At 42.5% G+C, this 20578-nt stretch overlaps 1 protein-coding gene across 2 annotated transcripts in view; it reads left to right on the top strand.

Moving 5' to 3' along the window:
* The window catches only part of LOC135914197 (vesicle-associated membrane protein 4-like), a 30282-nt gene extending 11885 nt beyond the window's left edge, over window positions 1-18397 (top strand). For both annotated transcript variants that reach the window (XM_065446943.1, XM_065446941.1), the window contains 4 exons: window positions 4035-4135; window positions 5418-5497; window positions 5954-6005; window positions 12861-18397. In XM_065446943.1, coding sequence (XP_065303015.1) covers window positions 4035-4135; window positions 5418-5497; window positions 5954-6005; window positions 12861-12886 — 259 coding nt within the window. In that variant the 3' untranslated portion in view covers window positions 12887-18397. The remainder of the gene's footprint in view (window positions 1-4034; window positions 4136-5417; window positions 5498-5953; window positions 6006-12860) is intronic.
* The last annotated feature ends 2181 nt before the right edge of the window (window positions 18398-20578 follow it).

Below are 20578 nucleotides of genomic sequence, written 5' to 3'. Positions count from 1 at the left end.
CTGCCACTGGGGATCGAACTCATGCCCCTGCAGCAGCAATGTGCAGTTCAGAGCCGGATGCACCAATCACTGCTGTATAACACAGTGATGGAGCTAGGCAACTTGTGTGGGGTTTTATGGGCCATTTAGCTTCTGAGAGGGGCAGCATTGGTGCTTGTATTACAGAAGCTACTGCTGGCAATAATGCAGCATACGAAGATGATGTGTAGATTGCGAAGCAAATCTTCTGGGTGTGGCAGTGCCTGCTATGAGAACCTGTTACAATAAATGACCCTAGAGCCAGGGTAATTGCTAAAGTGTGCTGGTTTTTTAAAGGACATTTTAAGAGCATTTTTGGATTTTAAGAGCACTTTAGAATGTCGAGGGGTTTCTTTGTCAATTTTGTTGGTCTTGCCAGTTTTGGTGTGCTACACATGTGTAAATCTTTTGTGTAAGCTACTGTGCTGCATTATGTGTGGGATCCATTTGTGTGTGGATCCATTTGTGTGGGATCTGAGCCTGGAAACATTTGTTGATCTCCCTGGTCTATTCTCCACTGCACTTGAACATTGTTGTGGTTTGTTGGTGGGCTAGGTGGTTCTGGATCATGGTAAACATTTTAACAGCTGAAGTAGACGAAGGACAAAACAAGAGGGTGGCACACGTGGGTTCTGCCCGTGTGTCGTTTTCTCATCTTGCCCTTCGTACGTTTGTGCTATTAAACATTCACCATGCACCTGAGCACATGCTTCACCAGGAACATGCACTTTTTTGCATGTAGCACCATTATACTCAACTTCCATCACCAACTGTTTGGCAAGTGCACATGCCTGTTGTGAAAAAGCTAGGTGATTTTTTAATCAAATGCCAGTGTTACATTGATGCTGTCTGGTGGTTAAATAGAGGTGGATATTTGGTGAACGTTTCTTGGATGCTGTAATTTCATAGACCTCTTTTTATGTGTTCTCCATATGCTGTTGGGTGTGCAGCAACTTTTTAGTGTAATAGCTTTCTTTGGGCTCTTCCCCCACATTGCGGTTTGTATGTTTCTGTTTGGTTGTTTATGTGACCTTGAGGGTGACTGACACATGCCTATATATAATACAACATGTAAAAATAAGTTACCTTTCCGATGGCTGGTTTCAAACCTAGTTCCCCCGACATAGAAACCCAATTCTCTAACCATTATGCCACGGGCACATGCCTAAAAATGTGGAATAAAACACCTTTACGAATTTCCCTCATGCAAGCCAGCTCTTTGAGATGCCTGGTGTGTTAGGCACACAGCATAGCAAGAATTTACGTGTAAAAATTAAGCGTGCGCATCTTCTAGCTGACGATGAATATAAAGTTACCGGATGCATTCGTTGCCAAAATTCACTGTGCATCTCTCATCATGCTGTGGCACATTTCTGCAAGGTCAGTTACATTATGTCTTGTGATTCAAATAATTTTAATGCTGAATAAAAGTTCCACTCTCTCTGCATGGTCCACCATGGTGGCTGAAGAATGCATTAGCCACTGAAATCTGCAGCGCATCTCTAGTCCTAACGTGCCATTCTGACTTGCTAGCTTGTGAAAGCTTCGCATACACCAATTCCCACAGTGCATCGGACCTTAATTTTTTTGTTGTATTGTATACAAATTAAAATTTCCTACTATGTATGAGTATTAGAGAAGTCATTGTTAAACTCTTGCATTTCTGTTAACAGTGATTGTAGAAGCGTGTTTGATGACATGAAACACAAGAATGGATGCGATATGTTGCAGATCATGCTTATGTGTCCAACAAGGAGGAAGCACTCAAATAAAATTTATTGTGTAGGTTATGGATCCCGATTTTTGTTTCCGACTTTTAGTATGGCCAAGCAAGTCTGTACCAGCTGTAGTGACTCAATGGCTGTAGCGTTTTGCAGCTGACCGCAAGATTGCCAGTTTGATTCCTAGTCATAGCAACTGCATTTAAAAAAAGGGGTTAGAATTCAAACAACACTTGTATACCAAGCATTTGATTCGTCTTAACACAAGATGGTATAAATTAATCTGGAGCTCTCCACTATGGCATCTCTTGTTGTCCATATGTTGCTTCAGGATCCTAAATCTTATCAATCAATCAATCAATCAATCAATCAATCAATCAATCAATCAATCAATCAATCAATCAATCAATCAATCAATCTTTCAGGTGGCCTTTATGTAAATTAATACAGAAGGTTTTCATTGCCAGATTGAACTGGTAGTTTTAAAACGTTTTAGTGCTATTACAAAGGTCGTTTTACATGTTACATCATACTGACATCACTATTTATGCCCTTCCAAGGCACTCTGAAATGGCCTGTTGTTACCATAATTGGACAAAAAAAAAAAATCAAAGCCCCTTTCTTAAAGAAAGATGGTTGAACATGAAGTTTTCCCCCATTCCAAACTGAATCAAAGTCCTAAGCCAACAACCATGTAACGAACCCAAGAAATACTGAGCGACCCGATGCTGTGCATATGTGATTTGATTGCTTGTTAAGATTGCATTTTTTGGAAGTTGAATGAAGAAACATTTCATGAAGGTGCATAGCCCTTATTTTAGATCATGTAGCCATTGATTACACGTACACTCACACTTTCACGGACGACTCTGTACTTGCACAGTATTGCCTTATGATCGCTGGGGTAGATGGTCAGAGGCTCTGCTATCGTAACGTGACGCAGCCTGTTTGCAAATGTGAGATCAATGCAGGAACGGTGTTGCTTGGTGTGTCTGTGTAGCATCTTCAGTTTCAACGAGTAGCGATCTAGCATGAAACTCTCGATCCATTTGCCGTGCTCTTTTGCCACATCAATGTTAAAGTCACAGCACACGAGGATCGGCGTACTATGTGGCTTTAAGGTCTTCATGATTTCTGCCAGGAATATTTCCACATCACAACGAGACGTGTTCGGTCTGATGTACATGCTGATGATCACAAGACCAGTAGGCATGTCGACTGCACAAGTGTCTCCCACATGGCTTCTGCATGCCATTGCCAATACACGGGATCGGCCTTGTGGGCACGATCGCACCCACACTTATGTTCACGTACGGCAGCCTCTTCTGTCGTGCGCTGCATCCTTGGCCTACCCATGGTGACGGCCATTAATGCATTGCATGACGCGCGTAATGCAATGCAGATATATACAGTTTGTCTGGGTAGCGTGGTGTTCAACCATCTTTCTTTAAGAAAGGGGCTTTGATATTTTTTTCCAGATCCTAGGGCGAGCGCGTGTTCACGCGCACTTGCTGTCTCTGATAAGCCAGGAAACTCAGTCAATCGTGACAGGGCAGGGCTGGTGTCACCCGCCGTGGTTGCTCAGTGGCTATGGTGTTGGGCTGCTGGGCACAAGGTCGTGGGATCGAATCCCGACCACGGCAGCTGCATTTCGATGGGGGCGAAATGCGACAACACCCATGTACTTAGGTTTAGGTGCACGTTAAATAACCCCAAGTGGTTGAAATTTCCGGAGTCCTCCACTATGGCATGCCTCATAATCAGAAAGTGGTTCTAGCACATAAAAAAAGAAGAAAGAAATAAAGAAAGAGGCTAGTGTCATGCTTAGCAGATGCAAGTTGTGCTTCCAGTGAACTTTGTGTGCATGTGCTACCCTAGCTGAGCTTGTCGTTTCATGCCATTATCAGGCATTGACTGGCTGGCCAGTCGACGCTGGCACGGGCACGGTAGTGCAGATGTAAACTGTAGTGTTCTATGCAGATGTTTAAGTTTACTTTCCTGCAGTGCGTTTTTGGCGCTCACAGACAAATCAGTGAGACATAGACTTTAAAAATATCTTTGCCACTGTTACGTAGGTTCAGGAGACAGCAGTGTTCACTTTTATTTTCGTTTTTTGTAGTGAGCTTACATTCACTCAGCAATGCTGGCAGCTTATAACTGTAGCTCAATATTCATGTAACTCAGCAAACTTAAGATGCAAAACAGAGTAAGAGACATTGTCAGCATGGATATGTCACTAGGTTCTCGGAGGAAATCTTGGACATGCCTCTGATTAGTTGGTTCTGTCCTTTGCAGGGTGCAATTTCAAGTAGATGAAGTCTCAAGCATCATGAAGGACAATATTGAAAAAATTATGGAACGAGGGGAAAGGTTGGAAGACCTTGAAGAGAAATCGGGTATGATGAGAACTTTTTGCATGAAACTTCTCTGTCTTGTTAGTATGAATGCAACACTTGCCACATTCGCCTAGTAGCTGTGGTGTTTCACTGCTGTGCATAAAGTTTGACCTTGTTTCCCAGCCATGACAGCTGCATTCTGATGGGGTAGGAAAGAAATGTAAGAAATGTATTTGCTATGGTCACAGCAGTGGTTGCTGCAAGCTGTGGACTCATTTTGATTCAGTGTGAGGCATGCAATGCTGCAAATGTTGTAGAAACTGTCAGTTATGAAATGCGATTCTACTCTGGCCTATCCACTGGTGTCAAACCCTCTGGCTATATTGCAGTTGACAATAATTTGCCAGCTGGTCCCCTGGTCACAAAATAATCGGGATGTGAGCTTGTTCTTTAAAAGCACATCTATTCAGATGAAAGCATGTCTTGTGCTGCTGCTGTGCTATAAAGGAATTTGTGAGGCCTATGCCACTGAGACCCCTTGTAGCTGTCATGAGATGAGAATTGCAGTTTTCATGCAGATATGGTTAAAGGGAAATTTGGGTATTTGGGTAAACTTTACTCTGGTCCTTCGGAACGTGCGTCAACATGAGCGGGCCACTACCACGTCGGTACAGAAAGATCGCGCCTCTCTGCTGTGGGTAACAGATTTCTTTAGAAAAGAAGGGCGTGTTGATGTAGCGAGCATTTGTTTCAGGTTTTCTTGGTCCATTTGATAATTTGATTTATTGAGATATTTTCTTCTAGCTGCATATAATCCCAGTTAACAAGGTTTTACTGTAATGTGCTATTCTCCTTGATAGTGGAGTGCTTTATAATAAACGTAATGCCTCCAAATCGAACACACCTCCACTTGACCTTGCCTGTCCAGCATGCTAAATGGAAACCTGCCCAAACATTTATCGCCTGCTATGGGAGTGGAGAGCATTCACCTGCCAGTATACCAAGCACCGAGGCATGGCAGCTGACATTGATGATTGAATTTGACTGCAAGGGAATACGTGGGGCGCTCTCAAGGCAGGCCTATGCACTTGCTCATGAAACAGTTGTCATCCACCTTGTTTAGAGGAGCTCTAGGTGACATCCTCAAGATCAGCTGCTAACTCCCACGATGTCCCTCCTCTCTCCTTTGCTCCCATACCCACCTCTTCCCACTTAGGCCATAGAGCCAGCTTTATGTTAATAAATGCTGTATTTATTCATTTATTGAAATATATGTTTGTCCAATATTTGTTGCTGCCACTGTTAAGAAAACTTGGTTTATAGGTTATTAAATGTATTTCAGATTCTCTTGCCACAAATGCTGATCAGTTTTGGTCTACGGCAAAGAAGATGCAGAGTCGTATGTGGTGGCGCAACATGAGGGTGAGTGGCTGTGCATGCTTTGATTAGAAATGCCATGAAACACGCTTAAAGCGGGCAAACTTGATGTACTACAGCTTTTCATGCCACTCAGTGCACACAGAAGGAAAGAGAAACAAGGCTAGAGATGTGAAAACCAATACTGGATATTCTTTGAACATTGGCCCTAATAAAGAAAGTTCGACTACTTGAGGTGCTGACATGAAACTTAAATCATGGCTTGTTTAATTCAACATTAACGTATTTAATGGTTTTAATTAAAAACTGCTTGTACTTTTGTTCGACTTCTTGAGGTGTTGACATGAAACTTAAGCCATGCCTTGTTTAATTCTAGCATTTACGTATTTAATGGCTTTAATTAAAAACTGCATATACTTTTCTTTGTGCATTCTTAAAATGACCAACCCTCATAGCCAGCTTGAATGAAGAAAGTGGGTTGAACTTTTCACTTATTTCCAGGTGAAGGTACTACTGGTTCTAGTCATCCTGGCAATTTTACTAATCATATTTGGTGAGTTGTAGATTTTGTGAAATAAAATTCTTATGTGTATTAATGTGCATAAAAGTTAAGGGCACTTATAATTTTGAATAGTCTTAGGTTATTGTATATTGCTGAGTATAAGTCAGCATTATTATTATGATTGTCCTGAATTAGGACAGTCAGCCTATATGTGGAAGAGTCTGTTTACACGTGGCATGCATGGTGGCACACATGTTGAACCAGCTTCATGTCACAGATTTACATTATGTTCTGTGGACATGATTTTGAACCACATTAACACCTTTTGTGCTGATATATTTAAACCAGCTCTTATGAATTACCTTGTTCATGTTGCACACAGCTGCTGATGTCAAGCTAGCTTGTGCAACCATTCATGTGCATATTGTGTGTTTTGTCCATTTGTATTTCTTTGTGTCATCTTGTAACTTTTGCTATTCTCTGCATCCCCAGGAGAAAAAGGAATAAGGGTGATGGCTAAATGTACCACAACATTAAAATTGTCAAGGTTGAATGCTTATTTTCCTGGTGAAAAAATTTTGCAAGGATGTTCTCCATATTTTCAACAAGAAAACGAAATTTACTTCGGTCTGAGTGAGCTTCTCAAACTTGAAAAATATATTCCGATGTTTAAAAGCATTGTAAGACTGAAATAATTTTTGTTTTGGTGCTGTTTTTTAGTTAGTAATGTAAAGACAAAATTGTGGAATTATGGAACAGTTAAAACAGCGATGCTGCAAATGTTAAATTTCCAAGGGAGAAGTTCAAAGGTGTATTTGATACATTTGTGGAGTCCTACTTGTAATCTAGTACTGTTTAAGCATGATGTTTCTTGTAAAATTAGCAGTGAGCTGTAGGTAGCCAACAAAATCTTGGTAATCTAGTACTGTTTAAGCATGATGTTTCTTGTAAAATTAGCAGTGAGCTGTAGGTAGCCAACAAAATCTTGGGTACTGTTTCAGTTAGAAATAGTGTTGAACTGAGAACTGCCCATAAACGGGCGTTTTGGCTGGGACTGAACCTGAACCCAGGTATTCTTGAAACCTGCCTGAACTCAAACTGCACAAAAGGAGAGAAAAAAATTATTGTTCAAAACAAAGTGATTGACAGGGTGACAGGGCCATTGCTCTGGGAGTACTAGTCAGCTTCTGGGGCTGGCATGTCGCACCTGTTTGAAGCAACTGATGTGGCTGCAATGCAATGCAACAGACACCACAGAGCTATATTCTCAGTTGATAAACATCAAGTGGGATGTTTCGCTGAGGCAGTGACCATTCTATGTACAGTTGAACCCACTTATAACATTAATTATTCAAGTGCCACGAAAATTCCATTGTTATAACCAATAATTTTTATAACCAAGTTGCATGAAAAAATCAAAATAGGGGGATGGCATAGCTGATAAGAGAAAACTATATAGGCGGGGAGGCCAGTGCCCCTCCCCACCACCTTCCTCCGCCCGGCTGCTGATTGTGTTGACTTGTTTAACAGCTTCCTGGGCACTCCGATCACGTGTAACAAGCCGCGGCTGTCGGCGTTAAGGAATGGCACTGCTATAACAACTGCAAAAAGGTGTCACGGGTGGCAAGCGATATGTGAGCACCGCCGAGGTATCACATTTTGTTGGCCCCAAAAGGGGCCTTTTAAAAATTGCAAGAAGGCTGCCACGGCAGCCTGTCAGCTTGAGAAATCCAGAAGAAACGCTGAGGAGAGATCGCCACAAGCATCTCACCACGTACTTCTCACTGGCTTGCACGAGAAAAGCCAATGTCTGTCAGCCATGCATGCTTTACGCGAAGCTTGCTGACATCCTTCTCCAAGGCATCCAAGCGTTCCACGTAGTGCTACAGAAGGTTCCTCGTGAAAACGAAGCCCCGGAGGGACTGAATCATGCCGGGCCTCCTGTGAGGACAACGTTGAGGCAGCCTGCCCTACCGCGTCATCGCTACCGTCGTTGCTCTCGCTATCTGATGCAAGCACGTTCGCTACAATTGTCTCATTAGTTAGAAGCACTTAGTTTCCAAATCTATAGCCTTGTGCTTTCTTTTCACCGGCAATGGCGTGCATTGCCGATGATCAGCGGGCGGATCAGCCATCTTCCGTTTCAACAGCGAGTCAAGCAAAGTTGAGAAACTGCGTGGCCAGGAACGACTTCGACACAACCAACAAAAACAAATGCAAGCGATTAAGCTGTTCGCATAACTGCACTGAATAAGGAGCCAGCGAGCAACATGCGAGCAATCTGCTTGCGGCGCAGTTGGCGCGGTCCATTTGTGTTTCGGAGGTTGGGGCTGCAAAGAGCTATGGGCGCAGTCCATTCGTGTTCGGAGGGGTGGAAGGGCGATGGGAGAGAGCCGCGTAGAGATGGCTGGAAAATGAGCGCACGGAGGCTGTTGGAGCAGCGGCCCATCGTGCAGTGGCTCGAATTTCTCATTTTCGTTTTTTCTTTTCAAGGATTTCGCATTTCACTACCTTTCGGGTCGGACACCCAGCAGCCAGACTTCATCATTATAACCGATAATGTGGCATCGGGGCATTGTAGTAAGCAGGTTATTTCATCATAGAAAACATAAAAAAGTTGATGGTGCAGCAGCTTCTCATTGTTATAACCGATATATTGTTAAAACCAGTATCGTTATAAGTGGGTTCGACTGTTATGTACTAAAGAATAGCATGACCTGAAAATAATGCTGATGGGGAGATGTGCTGTTTTTTTGTTGCATCTGCTTCCTCTGGCTTATCCAGTGTAATGCAGTAAAAGTGATGTCCTTGAAAGTGGTTTGTTGAGAATGCAGTCTCTGTTCAGTGGCGCTGCAGTTTCTGTAGATGCTAAGGGAGCAGATTTGCATATCTTTCTTTTGTGTGCCACTTGATCCTGCTTTGTTGAAAGCAGTCACATAATTGTAAAATATGCATACGCAGTGGAGCTGGTGCAACTAAAACATGACTTAATAATTTTGGGGACAGTGGAACTGCCCCATCAGATTCGGTCACTTTGTAGGCTTATGCCCAGACTTCTGCTTCTGAAATAGGACTGTTTTTTTATCCAGCTGAGGTGGCGGGTGATCGTGCAGCGGCCCACATTTCACTTCTTCTTTTCAAGAATCCCATTACCTTTCCACACGGACACCCAGCAGCCAGATTTCATCTTTATAACCGGTCATGCGGCATGGGGACATTGTAGTAAGCGGGTTATTTCCCTATAGAAAACATACAAAAGTTGACGGTGCAGCAGCTTTTCATTGTTATAACCGGTATATTGTTAAAACCAGTATAGTGATAAGCGGGTTCAACTGTAGTTCCATGTCGTCATACAGTCATGATCATCCCATTCTAGTCATGTCATTCTCGTGATGCTGTCGTACCATTGTCACTTCAAAAACATCGGGAAATTGTCGGCATACGCTCGTCGTTATACTACGTTCACAGTTCCATTGACATCCTTCCATCATAAGCATGCTGTTGTCATTCAATCATGATTATGTCATGGCTCTCACGCCATAGACACCATTGTTTTGTCAACAAACGGTCATTATCATGCATTTGTTGTCATACCATTGTTGTAATACCATCGGGGTCCTTCCATCGTCATCATTCCAACTTTGTTATTTCATTCCCGTCATACTGTCATCGTTCCACCATTTTCGTCATACATCATCATGCTGTTGTCATCACACCATCATTGTTGCACACTTGTCATCAGTCCATTGTCGTCAGGCCACCATTGTCACATTATTTTCACAATCAGTCAATTGTGATTGTGCCACTGCTGTCATGACATCGTAATTTATTTATCATCATCACTTCAGAATCATCCCATCGTCTTCATGCCGTTATCATTATAATGCCTTTATCATTCTATCGATGCAATTCCTTCTTTGTAATTCCATTGCCATCACTGCATGCATCGTTGGCGTATGGTCCTCGTCCTACCATCGCGAGATAACTTTGGCAAACGATGGTCATAACAAAGTGGGCCAGTCACGGAGACACTATATGTCGCATGTAGTCAAAGCCTTTGAAATCTTGGGAGGACCACTAGAGATTCTAAATTAAGGTGTCTTAGTCAACATGGCATGTTGCTACGTGGTCGCTACATTGCATGATTGCTTATTGCTATAACTTCGATGGTTGTCTTAATATGGGTTTTGCCGGGATTCTTTCATCTTTGCAACACTAAAAAACTCTGGTCAACATTGTTCCCGGGTTTTAATACATCGAATTTTTAGAGGTGACTGTGTAAGGCGTAAGATGGCTCCATGTTTGATAGAGGTAGCACTTTGAGTTTGACAGCGGCCCCGCCTATCAACAAGAGGAAGTGCGTTTATGTGGTTGGGAGTGGTGGTGAAAGGCAAACTTGAAGAGTTGCTAGACATCACAAAGTCGAATAAAAATGATGAAACGTTAGAAAGTTATGTGCATTGCAGTTGAGACAACTGCACGAGCTGTTGCAGTTGCCTCATTTCGCACAGCGCATGATTGTGTGCGTGGTGCACGAGGACACCTGAGTAGTTGTATAAGTCAATGCTGCACGAATACTGAAGCAGACACAAGTGGATCACAGAGCATGATCCCATGCTGAAACACGGTAGAAAGTGACATAGTTTTGGTGTCTGTGCGTGCCTGTACAACATGGGAACAAGGAGACAAAATGGAAGTACATCTCTCTTGCTGCGGTGCGAAGTAAAACAAAAACTTGCAGACATTTGGTTTGTGAGTTTTATTATTTCTGTAAGCTTTAATTCATCTATTCAAGCAACATATTACACAAATAACAGATGTTGCCTTGAGTAATTCTCGAAGTCACGTGTCACCACGAGCACGTGTACATCATCCTCCGGCTTGGAGTGCAGCAGCCGCAATAAGGGAAAACGGCATATGGTTTGAAATTTCAGCTCTTTTTGCGGCGCATAGCGATGTAATATTTTGCAGATAGAATCGTTATCATGCATTGTATGCTCTGTGCTTGTCAGCTCAAAATGGTCAGACCTGGTGAGGGGCCCTTTAAGCCTACGCGGAGGCTGCAGAATTACTCAGCATTGGTGAGAGGGATGTAAAACAGAAAACAAAACTCAGAAAATTTTGCCTCAGCAAATTTTTCTTTTGAATGCTATTTTCACATATTAAGTGGCTCAACCCTCATGTTTGCAGCATATGTTTTTCAAGCACTAGGTGGGTCCCCTGTGAATTTATGTGAACAAACAAGCAGATCATATTCCAATGTGATGGGGAAAAAAAACTATGTTGCACTGTACTGAAACAAAAGTAGACAGAGTCCAAATTTGCATATATTGTGAAACAAAAATGCCTAAATTGTGGACTGAAAAACTGGCATCGTTATAATAAAGCCGAATAAAGCAACAAAAAATGCTGTGTTCCATGTGAAAGTATAATTGCACATGAGCGTAAGCCTTGTGGATCACCAATTACTTTTTAATTAAGAAAGCTTCTGGTGCCCATGTATTATAGTATTGCTGAAAGCCAATAGACCAGCTTATTTAAATTTACATTCAGGGCAAATTTATTGGCTCGTGTTCTGTCACTGTAGATGCCAATGATTATACGAGATCCAAAAGTGAGATGAAGTGGCTGGCAGTGTGTACAGGAGTGTTTGCCTTGGTCTTCGCTGTAGTATATAGCCACACAACTATTTAGAATATGTAGTACAACCGTTCATATCGCACTTCAAAGCACGAGCATGGTGATGAACGGATGTACTTTTCTATATAATCCTATTTAAATGTCAGCAGGCGTTGTGTCACTCCCAGTGGCTGTTGCTAGCCTGATTCCCCCCAATTCTCCTAACATACCAAATATTCTAATAATATTCTGTGCGTGTTTGGATAGCAGTGAAATGAAATGTTTATTTCTCGTACAGTTAAAGTAGCTAGCAAGAGGGGATGTAAGGCAGAAAGCTGTTTTGATTCGGCTTGAAGACTGCGCAGTGCCTGTTGATCACATGACAGTATCCTCACAATAACCAAAAACTTGACCTAGCGTCGTATAGGCTCAAGGGCTAAGGGGCTGAACAGAACTGGGCTGGGTCAGGTGCAGAATCTTTCGGGCCCAGGCTGGGTACGGGCCAGGTTTAAAAATTGCCTGGCCTGACTGGGGCAGGTCAACGGTTGGTACTTTCAGGCTCGTGCCAGGCGTGGGCCTGAAAAACCAGCCTGTGCAGTGTTCTAAGAAAGACTTATTGCCAGTGTTGTACCTGGCCTTGCTCCTATGAGCACGAGCTTTCTTTTACAGCTCGGGATGCTTTGACATGCAAGATGAGAGTCTGCTGCAACACTCTGCTCACATTTGGAGCATTTTCTGTAACTCTTAAGTGGTGCTATGCTGTAGTGAACAGTCAGTGCTTTGTTTACCAGCATCTGCACGAGGCACGTGTCAACATATCCCACTGTAATGTAACAGCAGCAGTTGTAATGATGGTGTGCAAGGGCATTGTTGTTAACTGTTTGCACTGCAGTGCCTATCTTGTTTTGTTTTGGTGGTCATGTTTGTCTCTTTAGAATTCACTGCACCTTTAATGTAGCCTGACATGTTGCATGTTTATACTTGACACAATTGCAGGTGTTGGGCGTTACTTACTGGACACCTCAGCAAGTTGGAAGTAGAATGATGTTGCTGTAGCCTTAACCATAACATACTTGCCAAAGAACGCAGTTCTTGACTACTTGTGTGCTGATCACCTTTTTTGATAACTTAATATTACTGAGAGAGGCATCGAAAACTTCACTAGGGTTCAGCAAACTGATTCCACATTAAGTATCGCATAATTTTTTCAGTATGCTAGCATTGTCATTATGTTTAGTGTCCTGTGTTTCAAGTGTATTACATTTTCCTGTTTTTTACTCTTTTCAGTGCCGATAATAGTGCGGAACTCTTGAAGGTGTTTGTGCACACCACGGTTGAACATTTTCACTATAATCAATGTTGTAAATTTGTTGCTTGAATTCATAACCTGTATGTACCAAGGTGACTTTGTACTTCTACATGTATTACTTTATTTTTTTACTTGTAGAGCTTTGTAAATGTTGGCTTTCTATGACATACCACAAGTATATTTCTGGCAACTAAATTTCGGCATCTATTTGTTGATGTATTTTGCAGCATTGCTGTTCATTGAAGTATGCAGCAAGCCATCTAGTCGTGTCTTAGCATTTAAACTTTGAAATTTCAAAATTGCTTTTGTGCACAAGTGTGTGTGCTGAATGTTTATCAATTACTTCACCGTATGTCAAATGGCAAACATTGGCCAGCAAAGCATTACTGTACTCATTTATTGCTTCCAGTGCACATTTTCTGCTTTCTTAGAATTTTTATTGAAATATTTGCTTGTTAAATGAGTTCCGTTCAAAGTGTTGAATTCAAATGTAACAAACTGTTCTTCATATAATGCAGCCAGATATTCTTCAGGAGATGCAAGAAAGCTTTGTGGCCTGTTTATAAGGGATACTAGCTAAAAAGATGTCTAGCATTGTGATTCTAGTACCGCAGCAATGTGGGTTTCATGAGGAGTAGCTTGCAATGCAAGTACAGAATCCTGAAGCTTCATTGGAAGGGCTGCCTGCTTCACTATAGCCTATACTGTTATAACCTCTAGGTTAATGTGCATGAACCAAATATTACCATACGTCAAACATTTATTCATGACTCAAAACTTCCATACGAAACATGTGAAAGCTGAAAGCATAACTAATAAGAATATCAGTGTTTATGATATTTCTAGCTCAAGGTTGTCTCAAGACATTTACTGCGACGTGGGTCACTAGTGGGTCATGATGAAATATGCTGTGTAAAGGGCTGTGCTCGAAATCATAGGAGGGGAAAATTCTTGTTGCTTCCGATGTAATGCATCATGGCACCATCTCTTTGGGGCTTCAGGAAGTTTCAAAAAAGCATAACCCCCGGCGACTCGCTGGTGGGTCACAACGCACCAGAGGAGTATGACGAGTGAGCCACTGGTGGCTCATCATGCACAGAAATCGGGACCTCAAAAAAGTGCTGCCACAGTGAACATGCTAAATGATATGCAAGTTGTCTTTTCTGATCTGCGCACTCGTCCTTGTTTTTTCTCGGCTTGTCTTCGTGTCTCCGCACAAACGTTTTCAGTTGAATTTTAGCACATTGGCTATTGAATACGATGAAGTTGTGGGCCTGATCCACTTATAGTGGCAGTTGGAATATTCTGGGGCATCTGGAGTAGTACCAGGTGAAGCAGTTGTGTGTAATGATGATGCTGTCCATATAATGCGAGCACTTTTGTCAGGATATTTTTGCAGATGCCATTGTAAGAAACAGTCTGTTTTAAAGTGAACTAGGAAACCTGCACAATCTGTTTTGGCATTTTCACTAAAACAAGAAGAAACAAGGCAATGATTGCATTGTCTTCCGTATTGTACCACATGTTCCATGCTGTCGTTCTAAAATGCTGCTGGGAATGAACAGCGCTAGCTTGCTTGAAGTGTGCAGTCTTATTAGTAATCCTGAGATTATCACACGTGAGAGCTGATGAATTGCTGGAAAGAGAAACAGAAGAGTTACGACTGGTTTACTTGCTGTAAAATTGTTGATAAAGATGTAGCTTGCATGTCTTACGAAATCTTTGGTGAGCTATAATCTGACTTATGTATATGAACCCAAAGGTAATTGTCTTATAAATAAACTTCCAGCTTGACTGATCAGTTATTCTTTATAGTTTTGAGATAGGGGGGTTTGACTGTATGAGACAGAGCAGGTGCATCTGCCTATAAAGGAAATGGACTCCAATAAATTGGAGGGTAAATCATAATACTTCAGCAAATCAATGGCACGAAATATACGCGGAAGAAAAACACATAGGACAGGATGGGCACCAACTTCCATATGAATTTATTTCGAGCAAGAATTCACTTATATGCACATGCAAGTCACGTAATATAATGAACATGCTACAAAAACAACACAAAGCGAATGCGAAGTTATCAACTGCACATGCTAATCAAAAAGCACATGCAGATAGTTGCCCAGGAAAAGCAGTTCCTCATCGAGAAGGCATAAAAACTTCATACTGACACAAGCGTCACCACATTGCTTGATGTAACAGGCCTTTATTTTACCCCCCTCTCAGTCTACCTTTACCTATGCTAATAAACTTGGTTTGAGTAAAATTCACACCCACATTCCTTGCAATGCACGGCCATTAGGCTGCCAAAACCATTCTTGACATAGCCTGTGCTGCCGCACACGATTATGCGATCATTAAATGACCAGTTTGCCTGATGTACTCTTTCCCATAACTAAGGAGGATGCTCCTGATGCAGACTCCGTAAAGTGATTAGCATGTGCGATTGATCACTTAGCATTTGCACTTTGTTATTGCTTTTGTAACATGCTCACCATGATCACATAGCTTGGCTGTGCATAAAAGCAAATTGTTCAGAATAAATGCAGTTGGAAGTTGGCACCTGTGTTATCATATGTGTTCTTTGTGTCTATAGTATTGCACCAATGATTTCCTGAAGTATGACACACCAACTAACAAACTAAGATTTTGCTAAAGCATCATACTTTCATCCTGATGTTCAGTGCACAGTATTGTTGACCGAATTATTTAAAAGTAAGCCTCTGATCACCTCAACGCCTCTACTACACTGGACTTTCTAAATATCACGGCTGTAATGCAAACAAAGAAGCATTTATCATTGCTGTTCTTTACAAAAAAGGTTTCTGTTTGCCTGTGGCCCATGTTGTGTCTTTCAATCTTGATGTTAGTAGTGAACAAGCTTAGCTGCTGGCAACACCATCAAAGTAACGTGCAAATTATTGTTTGTGACTAGTGCATTCATGGCAGCCAAAGTTATTGTGTGATGCTCGTAGTTAAAGCCACAAGCTTGTAAAAACTACTAACTTCTGAACTATGTAAGCAGCCAGCAAATGCCATGTCATCACATACCACTGCACATTATTTTTACTCGCATAATGAAGTGGAAAGAATTGCTGGCATGAGTGTAACGGCCACAAGAATAATGCAGTTTGCATGGTCCATGTATGCTGATGGTCTTAAAGTGCACAGCAGTCTATACATAGCATAAATGTGCAGTATACACTATATTGCAACGCTTGGGAATGAACGGAAACAAAAAGCAGTAGACAGGGCCATTAGCATGTAGCATCTGATGCAGAGCACTTTGCCCAAGATTAGTCATGTGCTTGTAGTTGCAAACGTCTCAAAGCAAGCAGTTTGATAAAGAAGCAGGCAAGAGGTAGGATATGACATACGAAGTGTGTTCATCTAGTGTGTGTGTATTCTGTTTCGACAGCTAGCCCACCAGCACGTTGGGATTCCATGAATGTGAAGAATGGTAATGTGCTTGTCTAATGTTGAAAATGCTGCCTTTAAAGCACACAAGACTGCATAGTATAATTTTGTGTGTGAGAGGCAGTCTACAAAAAACACTATGTACATGCTTTTTGGATGTGGAGAGAGACTTACAGTTGCTCCCATGTATGCTTTTATCTTCCCGTGCTAATCTCCTGGCATCCTTGCCCCTTGATGTGTGCCACTAAGCAGTGTCCATTGGTTTCGACTGCATGAGACATTGCACGGAGAATAAGTCGCTTGAAGGAAGGATGCCACCAGACAGCTGCATTGATGTAAGAATGGCACACAGAGGCAGTAAGTTCTTTGAGCCCTGGCTGGTTGGAGGTGGTTGGGGGTGAGTTGCGACTGTTTAGCAGGGACTTCTGCATGTGTTCCTGTATAGTGGGTGTTTCAGCGAGCACTTTCAAACAATTTTTTTAATTGCCTGAGGCAGATAGTACAATTCTGGTCCATCAGCTGGTCTACTCAAAGAGGTGGACTTGCACAGAAAATTGAAATGCATAATCAACTCATTAACAAAAATCAAAGTCTTTATCTAATTACTTTATGGCACATATTGCAATTTACAAATTCTAGCCGGGAAGTTTGCAAGGCAGATCCACTTGGAACGAATTCTCATGACACCAGTTTCAAAATCTTAATTCCCTTATGTTGCGGGAAAATGCATTGGCATTTCAGTTACTTTTGTCCTTCAGTGCAGAAAATCGGAACGCTAGTGCATTTTTACTGCAAGTTTGACAGCACATTTCTCATAAATGGTGTCATCCACACAATTTTTTTCAAGTGGATATGCCTTGCAGTCTACCCGCTAGAACTTGTAGCGAGAGAAAAGGGAAAGGCTGGGAAGTTAACCAGAGAGAAAGATCCGGTTCGCTACCCTATGCTGGGGAGTGAGGGCGGGGAAAATAAATTGACAGGAAAGTAGAAAGAGGAATAAAGGGAGCACAGTTACACAATCGCAGTCATTGTCACTTCATACTATTGCCGCACAGCACAGTAGCACTTATGGCACTATAAAACAGGCTTCAGCAGCTTGTCCAGACCTGTTGTTCTTAAAAACTGCAACAGTATCCTCATTGCCCTTTGCTCTGATGGCTTGTGGTGTTGGCATTCTAAAATGATTTCCTCTATGACTGCAATATATGTCATAATTATTTAAAGTTAATTTGCGAATTTTTTTTTTAATTAGACAATTTTGTATTTCAAATTTTTGTGCAAGTAATGTCCACCTCTTTGAATACGCCAGCTCATGGTCTAGAATTGTGCTATCTGCCACAGGCAATTTTAAAAAAGTTTGGGAGTATTTGCTGGAACATTCTGTATATGCTGTGACAGGGACACTAACCTCTGCTTCAGAAGACTGCCTTCTAGAGACCTACATTCTGCCAATGTGTTCCATCTGGCTAAGCAATGTCTATTTATAGTATGCCTTATTGTGCATGTGGGTTTGTGTTACGTGTGCAAAAATGTTGGAGATGTTATCAGCGGGTAACTACTGTACCCATAGGCTACTGTAAAATAAGGTGAAATTGGAAGAGGTTGAGATTGACAGCAAGTATGCACAGCTAGTTATGCCAACAAAACTACACCCTTTAAAATCTGTTTTCAATAGTCCTTGACGTAATGGAAAAAGTCTGATGAATATCTGTAGTGCACTGCTCCTAGTGGCACTGCTGTGGTGTTGCTGTGGTTTGGTTGCCAAGCTGTCTGTGGTGAGGTTGCGTCACCGGCTGACGAATGTGGGCTAGTGGTCTGTGGTAGTTTGGTATGCAGTCTTGACTTTTGTGTGATGTAGAAAGGACAGTGCATTAGCTCAAACTTGTTTTTTGCACACGTTATTGTATACGGTGGTGAAAATTACGTTGGCTTTTAATTGTTGGATGACAATTGTGTGTGACGTTAATGGCTTCCTGTGTAGAGTGCCCTGTGGTTTCTGAAGTGGCCACCACGTTACCAGTAGCGCTTATGATGCCGACTGAACATTTATGTACTGTTATGAGCTTTAAAAACATTAAAAATAACTTTCTGCAATCAACTGGAATGCACTCCTTTTACATGAATTACTGTCAAAACCCTTCCACGATGACTGACAGTTGGACGAGCTGGTAAAGATTCATACTGAAAAGGGCAAGAACGAAAGAGAAAATATCACAGCTCCAACTTGCAGGTGAAGTTTTCATTCAACAGAAATGCACAATCAACCACAAAATATTACGGATAACAGAATCATGCAAAAAGCTGCATATCTCCACAGCCTCGCAATGCAGCCTGGCATTCGCATTTCCAGCCTCTGCTAGTATATGTGAACAGCATTATGCTGTGCTGTTTTGGTGACTGGTGTTGCAGGCTGCTCCGTAATTCAACATTTACTGAGATCCTGTGATTTCTAAACACTTGAGGTTGACTGCACCTTGTGCCAGGTGCACTTCCAGTGGTAAAATAATTACGGCACTACAGTTAAAAAAAGGGGAGGGGGGCAGAAAACGCCCCTGATGTCTAGTCATGTAAGTGAAGCTTTCATAGTTTTGAACTGTGCATTGAAGCACAGTGCAATGGGGGAGAGGCGGGGGGCTATTCTGCAAGTGTCCACCTAGTTAACTGTCCATTTCAGTTAAAGTACTGGTTGGCTGGGCTGAGGTTATGGTGAAACATGGCAGGTGCCAGCCTTCCTCCTCTTCCTCGCTTGTACTGCTCCAGCCAATCAGCGGCGGCAGAAATGGACAGACCACTAGGTGGACACTTAGGTGCTGAAAGCAGAGTTTCAGGCCATAATTACTAGAGAGAACTCTGACGCTAGTGTGTACAAGAGCTGCAATTGGGATGGTTCAGCCAGCATGGTAATTGTGGGATTAACACCCGTGAGCAAAAGTATACAGACCACAGGGTCGACGAAAAAACTGAATTTCTTCGTGATTATTACTCATGAATAGTAACTGATGAGTGTACTAGAAAATTCGTAATGCCAAGTTTGGACTGCAGTTTTTCCTTTCAAGTTGCATTCATAGACAGAGGAGTAAATGTGCTTTATTGCGAAATCCCTGGTCCGCATACTTTTGCTCAAGGGTGTACATAGATTTGGCCTGATGGCAAGATTAGAACACAGGACCTCGAGCACAGAAGCCCGATATTGAAACTTCTATGCCAAGGACGGACGCGCGCACCGACGTGTAGTAGGCTTATCTACCGGGGAGGGCCAAGGGGGGCACTTGCCCCCCCCCCCCCACTTTCAAAAGTAGGTGGGCAAAGTATGTAATTGACACGCCCCCGCCCCACTTTTGAAAGCTGGTAGTTTTGGCTGCACGCTGGAAAGTCCAACAAAATTACAGCTGAAGCTAAATTTTCTTGCTTAAAGGCCCCTCGCTAGATCCATAACAAATTTTGGTTGTACGCTGGAAGTTACATGTCCTCTGGGGAGCGTTCTGCTGCAATCTGACCATTTTTCAGATCGGCTCATTAATAGCCGAGATAGAAATATTTCAGTGCCGCGAACTCATGATTTCAGGAGGCAAGCTCCACTGCATAGCGAGACACTCTCCACTCGCCCCGTCTAGCCTCCGCAAGCGAAATTCCTTCCCTGCGTCCTCCCATACCAGACCTCGAGGATGCGTGACGCATACGTCACGGGCCACGCCTTCATTTCTTTCTCCTCGCTTTTTCTTTTTTTTTTTTGCGACACTGCGCACTTGCGCTGATGGCGTTGCGCGAGAGCTGTACACCATTATACGCAGCACACCATTTTGCGCACTGTGCACAAGGGCACATGAATAGCGGTATAATTCAGTGCTACAAGAATACTGAGGCAGAACAAGCGGATCACAGAGGTGGAACGCGGTAGAAAATGGCATAATTTCGGTACCTGCGCACGCGACTGCACGACCGTGGGAACAAGCAGACGAAGCAGAAGTACATATCTCACTTCGGTGCGAAGTAAAACAAAAAAACATGCGGACATTCCGTTTGTGTGTTGTATTTATTCTCTAAACTTCAATTCATCAATTTAAGCAACAGATCACACAAATAACAGATGTTGCCTTGAATAATTCTCGAAGTCACTTGTTACCACGAGCGACGTCACACTGCGGACACGAGTACGTAGGCGCAGGGACACGAGTACCTCACCGTCCGGCTTTGAGAGCGGTCGCCGCGAGGCAAAGAAAAACCGTTTGGATTGAAATTTCAGACCTCTCCATGGCGCGTAGGAATGTATTTTTTTGCA

This window comes from Dermacentor albipictus, chromosome 1 (genome assembly GCF_038994185.2).
Source record: "Dermacentor albipictus isolate Rhodes 1998 colony chromosome 1, USDA_Dalb.pri_finalv2, whole genome shotgun sequence".
NCBI classification, from domain to species: Eukaryota; Metazoa; Arthropoda; class Arachnida; order Ixodida; family Ixodidae; genus Dermacentor; species Dermacentor albipictus.
The sequence above is the reverse complement of the archived record's forward strand: the minus strand, read 5'-3'. Positions and strand labels throughout refer to the sequence as shown.